This window comes from Bidens hawaiensis, unplaced genomic scaffold (genome assembly GCF_021521415.1).
Source record: "Bidens hawaiensis isolate Kalapana, Puna unplaced genomic scaffold, B.hawaiensis_p1.1 tig00001087_1, whole genome shotgun sequence".
NCBI classification, from domain to species: domain Eukaryota; kingdom Viridiplantae; phylum Streptophyta; class Magnoliopsida; order Asterales; family Asteraceae; genus Bidens; species Bidens hawaiensis.
Window position 1 is genome coordinate 4137543 of NW_027491062.1, and position 7792 is coordinate 4145334.

General features: G+C 35.3%; 1 protein-coding gene across 1 annotated transcript; it reads left to right on the plus strand.

Moving 5' to 3' along the window:
- Positions 1-4046: 4046 nt before the first annotated feature.
- On the plus strand, positions 4047-5378 carry LOC143558113 (protein FAR1-RELATED SEQUENCE 5-like). Its single transcript, XM_077047024.1, has 3 exons — positions 4047-4609; positions 4688-4946; positions 5079-5378. The coding sequence occupies exons 1-3, from the start codon at positions 4047-4049 to the stop codon at positions 5376-5378; spliced, it is 1122 nt and encodes a 373-aa protein (XP_076903139.1).
- Positions 5379-7792: the final 2414 nt, after the last annotated feature.

The window sequence follows — 7792 nt, forward strand, 5'->3', positions numbered from 1 at the left end:
AACCCAGAGACGATCCCGATGAAGACATACCCACACCCACACGGCCGAATCGCAAGAAAAGTGGGGAATCATAAAAATTAGGAAAGGAAGTGGTAGCCGATGACTTCAACGAATACAAGTCGGCTAAGTTGACGGATATGGCTTAGGCGAAGGAGCGAAAGTAAGAAACTCATGCTTTAAAATGAAATGTGAGGAGACGTATATAAACCATTTGAACGAAAACCAAAAAAACACTGATTTTACCTTCCTCCTTCAACCGCACGAAAATCTTGACGAACCCTTTAGATCAATCCTACTTCAACGCAAACGTGATATATTCGAAATGTGGAGTTAGGCAGCGCCGTAGTTTTTTATTTTTTTTCCGTTTTTTTTAATTTATTTATCTTTGTAATATATATTTTATTTAAATGCAATATTTATTTAACCTTGTTCTATGTTTATATAATTTAAAAAAAACCATCATACCACCACATCCACTAAATTCTATCACTAGTGATGGATTTGGGTGAGGTGATGTGACACATCATCATTGGGTGGTTATCGTGATGGAACCACCATCACAATGAACCACCCCTTCCCCCTAATAGTGTCATCAAAATTTCAATAAGGTTATTATGGCCTTATAGGTAATGACTTTGAATTAAACCAATTAGACAAGTCTGTGTATAACTGTAGAATTTGATAAGTATGGTAAAAAACTGACTATTTGCGTATATGTTAGTTATAATACTTACTAGAGGTTGTCATCGGCGCGTTGCGCCGGTCACATGGTTCAAACACACATAAACATAATACATAGTACATTATAATAACCACATCACCTTACTTTTTCATTGCTTTATTTGGTATGAAATCTAAAAATAAATTTTTTTATTTCTTTAAAGAAACAAAACAAACAAATAAAAAAACACTAAAAACAAAAGAAACAAAAAAGAGGGGCTAAAAGAGACGCGGACTCCTGGCTTACAACTTACAACAACACAACAATACCATTACACCAACTTCTATTTTTGTGACTTCTATTACTTTCAAATCAATAAATACTAAAATAGATTTCAAAATATATATATAAAAAAGAAAACTTACATGACAGTCACTGATCAGACCTCTACTAAATTACTGTAGCATTAAGTTTCTCTTTATATATACAGTATAATATCACTTAAATATCCATTTTGTTTTATGTGGATCGTAACATCCCATATTATAAATCATTTTTGTAATATTAAATTCCAATATTTTACTAGTTTTTTAAAATGGTACTCAATTTTTCAAAATATGATGTGATAGCGGAGGAATCTTCAAATTTATTTAGCCCAATAAGAGCTTGTGTAGGGGAACATTTTGGCCAGCGTTTTGTCCGAAAACACCAGGGAACAAACCTCCACCCGGGTGTTTTGGCAGGCCACATTTTGTACACAACGTTGGGTCTGGCTCGTGGTTCAACTAAAGAACAGTTCAACGTCTATTGTTTAAAAAAAACTTAAATCATATTATTCATATTTAAACTCAACCCATCTCATTTTTTAAAAACAACAAATTCTTCGAATTTTCTACAATAACTTCACACAAAAGTTTCTAAATACACAACCGATATGCATCCATTTTACCATACAAGCTTCGGTTTTGGTTAATTCTCATCCTGGCAAACCGACTCAAATAATCCTGACTCAAATAATTCACAACCGGACACCACCCAACCGATGCAAATGATCCCCCCAATACCTGTACCCAGTCGGTGTTAATTTCAACACGAACTTAATGGCATAGAAGCACATGTTAGGTCTCGATGTTCATAACCCGAGTATTATGGTCGGTCTTCATAATCCGAGCATGATGGTCGTTTCTCTAACCAAGAAAGATGAGATGTGTCAGAAACACAAGCCGGGCTGGAGACTTGTGCCAGGCCGAGTTAATGTGGAAAAGGCGGGAGCGGGAGAAAACACATAAAGGAACCCGTCGGCGAACCTCAGACTAGAAAACAAACTATATTGTGGATAACCGACAAGTATGGACAACTTGCATAGGCGTTGTCACACCTCAACCTAAGGCGGAAATGCCGGGGGCGTGAGCTGATTGCTGACAGCTCTCAAGGTACTATCATGCAATATCAAAGGTGACAATGTCTATTAAATATAATTAAATTTTCAAATAAATCAAATACAAACAAGTAGATAATTCAAAAATACAACAAATACAAATTTATATTTCTAATGATCTTGATTAAAATTCTTCTAACTTAAGTTCATCACTAAGTCTTCACGAACTTGCATTCAATTCATACGATAACCTACTTATGCGCATAAAATAGAAATAATTTTGTCAACACATGGTTGAGTAAGTAAAACACCAGTTTTTGACACTACAATAATAATAATATATAAGAGAAAACGCAAACTGTTCATATGAGATAACAATTAAGTCATAGCATGTACACAATTCAAACAGATAATAAATAAATGGCTAAACCGTTTCCATGCGAATCGAGCATTGGTTACCAAAGATGGGTTGTCGGTGAAACCAGTGCCATGCGATTGGACGCCGGCCACTACGACGGTCGTATGATCGTACTATTTTAATGGATCTCTCCGAATACTAAAATAAAGCGAGTAAGCAAATAGAAAGTTAGGCATAAACTGATATACACAAAATGATTAACAGTTGCATTTGAACACTATATAATAGGTAAATAAATAGAGTACCCATATGTCCCCAAAAGGTTTAAAAATAAGTAAAAAGGGGTGTGAAATACTCACCTTAGCAATTAAGCAAGAGATAATGATTCGTTAAGAAAAATAGGTAGATCAAGCTTTTCGGGAATTACCGACAAGATAGCCTAATAAAGAGTAGTTGCGGAATAATAAATATAAATAGAAACACGGAACTAAACTAAATAGAGATTCGGAAATTTTGATGATGATAGATCGGGTGTGTTCTTGTGAAAGTTATTTATTACTTCAATTTTATCATTAACTTTATAATTTTGTATCAGTACATTTATTTAACAAGTTTTATCATGAATAATACGGTTTAAATTATATAAAATGCATAAAAATACTTAACTAAATGTTTATAATATTTTTTTTAGATTATATAAAAAGTTTTATTTAAATATTTGTTTCAAATTAGAAATACATTTAATATATATATATATAGGAAAGATGGAATACGCTAATCCCTGTTGTACGAAATCGTATGCGACAACAGGAAGCGTCGATCTACACTTACCATTCAGTTGAAAGCGGTTGAGCAGATCCCGTGTTATTTTAAGCGAGAAGGGTATGATTGTCTTTTTGATTTGTCATTTAAATTTGGTAATTTGCGTATAAACGGTTACGATCTTGATATTTAGCTTAATCAAAATCAATTTCTTATTTTACGAATCAATTTTTGTACCTAAAACTATCAATTATGCTCTGTTAAGTACATGAACTAGTTTTTCAAGCGATTTTTGTGATTTTAGGGTTTTGAAATGGAAGACGATCGCGAATGTAAGTTTTTGCTGTGTTTGAATTAATTAACTATAGAATCTGTATGTTAGTTCTCATGAGAATCACATGATAATTGAATTAGTTTAGTTTTGTAGCGTGTTACGAGCGTGTTCATATTAGGACCGTCTTTTGATTTTTTAGGTTTCATAATACGAACGTACATATCATGAGCGTGTTAATATGTCTGATTATGAGCTGATTATAATATTGTATAATATGAGAATGTTACTATTACGTTTGTTAAAATGGTTTTGATTATAATTTTTGAGCGTGCTATAGCGTGTTTGGATTATAATTTTTATATTTATGTTTTTGTGTAGATGATTCAAGTGTTTTGGTTGAAGGTCAAGGGGTTGATATCATTTCTGAAGTTGCTTCTTCATACAGACCTGTTAAAGGAATGATGTTTTCGTCAATTGATCAAGCATTTGATTTTTATAGTGAATATGCTAAAAAGCTGGATTTGGGGCTCGTAAAGGTGGATCTTACATGCATGGTGGTGTATTAAAGACTAAATACTTTACATGTTGTAAAGAAGGTCACAAGCTAGCTAAAATGTATTATTCAAAAGGTGATTGTAATGAATCAAGCAAGCCATATTACAAAAGGAGGAAGAGGCCTACAATTAGATGTGGTTGTAGAGCACATATACAGTTGAAATCTGTTGACGGTGAATTTTTTCAAGTAGATGATTTTGTTGAAGGCCATAATCATAAAATGGTTGCAGATTCTGATATGCAGTTTGTTCGTTCTGCTAGGAAGTTAACACATGTCCAAGAGGAAGTTATTTATGAGATGTCTAATATGAACTTGGGACCTGTTAAAGCGTTTAACCTTATGAGAACACAGTACGGTGGGTTTGAAAAGGTAGCAGCAACTAAAGATGATTGTAAGAATTTTAAACAAGGTTTGAATTGTTATATTGGAGAGTATGATGCTGAGATGATTGTTCAGAGATTGTGTGTGAAGAAAACATTTTCATCCGATTATTCTTTTGAATATGATTTGAATGATGATCGTGAGTTAATTCGTATGTTTTGGGCTGATGAGACTTTAAAGAGTAATTATCCTGCATTTGGGGATATTATATCTTTTGATGCTACATTTAAGACTAATAAGTAAGTTTGTGTGTATGTATAGGATTGTTTTGTATGTATATGTTTTTGTTTCTATTTTATATGATTTTATATGTACAGGTACAAGATGGCTTTTGTCCCGTTCATGACAATTGATAACCATTGTCATAGTGTTACTATCGGTGCTGGATTACTAGCTTCTGAAACTATTGAATCGTACACATGGTTATTGCAAATGTTTCTTAAGTCATTTGGTCATGCACCGAAGGTTGTTGTTACTGATCAAGACCTTGCTATGAAGCAAGCTATTGCAGCTGTGTTTCCAAATACAAGGCATAGGTTATGCATGTGGCATATCATGAAAAAAGTTGCTGACAAGGTAACTTTTCTTAATTGTGTTTTAAGCAGTTTTTGAATAATGAGTGTTTTACAAGCGTTTAACGGCAATAGTCTTTTTCTATTGTGACAACGAGTGTTACACAAGCGTTTTAACATGTTTTTGTGTTATCAGGTGGGGGCTGATTTATGTAAAAATGAAGATTTTAAGAGTAGGCTGTGTAACATTGTGTGGACCGATTCAATTAGTCCTTCAGAATTTGAGGAAAAATGGCAGGCTATAATGGTTGATTTTGAGCTTGACAAGAATAAATGGCTTACTGATATGTATGAAATCAAATTTGATTGGATACCTGCGTTTTATAGAGATGAACTTTTGTCTGGATATCAGCGTACAACATCAAGATCAGAGAGCGAAAACCATTTTTGTGGAAAAGCTACAAATTCTCAATTAACATTAGTTGAGTTTTTTTAACCATTTGGATTTTTGAATGGAGATACAAAGATACAATGGCAGACGGTGTGATCATGATAGTAGGTACACGTATCCGCAGTTAGAAACCCGAAGTTATTTTGAAAGGGAAGCAGTTAGGATATATACAAGAGCTATATTTAATGATCTTCAAGATAAAATGAATGAAATTGTTGGTGGTGTTTCACAATTCAGTTCTTGTGAAGAAGAAGGAGGGTTTTTGATGTGCAATATAATGGATTTTAATGCGTATGTTCCAGGTTTTTTGGAGGTAATTTACGAGCATTTATTAAGTGTTTTTAGTTTTAAAGCTATTTTAGTTTAAGTTAATTAACAAGCGTTAGATAAGCGTTTGACTTTTTTTAAGGTTGTGTTTAAGAAGGACGGTGAGTTTGGTGAAGTGTCTATTGCTACATGCTCCTGCAAAAGATTCGAACAATATGGTTTGTTGTGTCGGCATATTTTCTACTTCATGAATATGTATCAAGTAAATAAATTCCCTAAAAGATATATAAATGATCGTTGGAGGAAAGAGGCTGCGGTGAATATCAGAACAGTTTCAATGTCAGGGTTTGGTAATGATCAGAACAGGAAGATAAAAGAAATTTCAAGAGAAATAAAGTATGCCGGTGAATATGTCACACCCGGCCCTAAACGGCGGAAACAGCCGGGCGCGCGCGAGCAGGGATTGATAATCAAGCACGGGTCATTGCAAACATTCAAAATAAAATTTCCATTGCGCATGAAATGTCTAGTACAAAATACATTACATTGATTAGAATAAAAAAAAACATCCAAGTATGAAAATCATTGAAGATTTCCGCGCCATATCCCCTCACACGGCGGGAACAACCGCGCGTGTGGAAGGGATAGAACTAAAATCTTCCAAAAAACTAATTTTATAGATGTTCTGCGTGAAGTGCTCTATGTGTGACTCCTTGCGCTACCTAGCTATCTCCTGAAAGACACGTAAAAACATTTGAATCAGTATAAACTGAGTGAGTTCACAAGTTTTGGTGACTTGATAAATCGTATTGCAACATAATCTTGATAAAGCCATATTGAAACATATTTCTGATAACATTGTTTAAACACATGCTTGATAAAACCGTCCCGCGGGTCACGCGCGGACATTTCTAGAAACCGTGGCGCTGCCACTATAACTTAGTAATACCGTCCCGCGGGTTACGCGCGAACGTTGTGCCGGAAAAAAAGGCGCTCGTCTTTGTAAGAGGTGCGACCTCTACGAGCGGGCTCAATCCCATAGTACTACCCCGTGACATACTAGGCACTCGTCCATGCAAGGGGTGCGACCCCTACGAGTGGGTTGATCAAACACGGTAGTCCCTACCCTTAGAGTTCCAATGGTAAAGTGATCACTTACTCGTATCTTGCGCACTCACATCGAAAACCAAGATAAACATAGATAACCGTTTGCATTGCTCGTAAATATACCATGATAAAAGATAATTTAAACGTGTCCCTTGCCCCGAAAACAGTTTTAAAAAACAGTGAAAATAGTGAAAATAGGGGCTGTGAGACTCACCTGTGATTCTTGTTAAGAGATTAATCGGGGTTTCGGGTTTCTTGGTGTTAGCCTCGAAATTGGAAGTCTAAAATATGATTAAATAACAAGAAATATGTATATTAAGATTAAGAAATCGAAGAATATAAGGGTTTTGTCAGAAAAGTAAATCTCAAGACTAAAGTTTCGGCTTACCTAGTGAAAGAAACGGAGATGGAAACGGATGCTTTGGGAGAGAATTATAGATTTAAGAGAGTTTGGGGTGTGTTTGTGTGATGTTTTTATTCAAGGATTGATACATTTTTATAGGCAAATTCAAGGGAACACAATCCCTTGATTTAGGGGATTGTAATCTTTTCATATCTAGGTGTAATGATGACAAAGTATAGGATTTATTATTATTTATTCAGGGATGGGGGTGATAGTCCTAGGGAGTGGTTAAAAAGATTCTGATTGATTTTGACAGGACATGCAGGACTGTGGTTGGTGGGAGTAGGTACGGCTGACAGCTGACATTTCGTGTTACAGTATACTTTTCCTGGTACTGTTGTCAGTGTGTAGTCAAAAGGTAAAAATATCTGAAACACGCTACTGGTTCCTTCTGGGCGGGGGTAATCCCCTTACATTTGAAAAATAGACTAAGTGTTTTGTGCGTGTAGCCTTGCGCGTATAGCCTTCTGCGTGTAGGCAATTTCTTTGCTGCGGGTAGGTGCGTAACCTTCTCGCAGTCAGGGACGTTGAGTTTCATTTGTAGATTCTCCATGAGGTCTTGGTATTTCAACATAGTGATCAGTTATGTTGAAGTCAATTCCATCTTGGAGCTTCAGACAAACTAGCTCTCAACCTTCCCGTCATGCGGGGAGGTTAGTCCCCTTTCCGCACGCGCATAAAT

Bases quoted from the DNA above. Each gene is read 5' to 3' on its own strand.
- LOC143558113 (XM_077047024.1), top strand. From the start codon at position 4,047: ATGTATTATTCAAAAGGTGATTGTAATGAATCAAGCAAGCCATATTAC. The intron at 4,610-4,687 runs GTAAGTTTGTGT...TTATATGTACAG, and splicing joins GCTACATTTAAGACTAATAA to GTACAAGATGGCTTTTGTCC. The intron at 4,947-5,078 runs GTAACTTTTCTT...TTGTGTTATCAG, and splicing joins TGAAAAAAGTTGCTGACAAG to GTGGGGGCTGATTTATGTAA.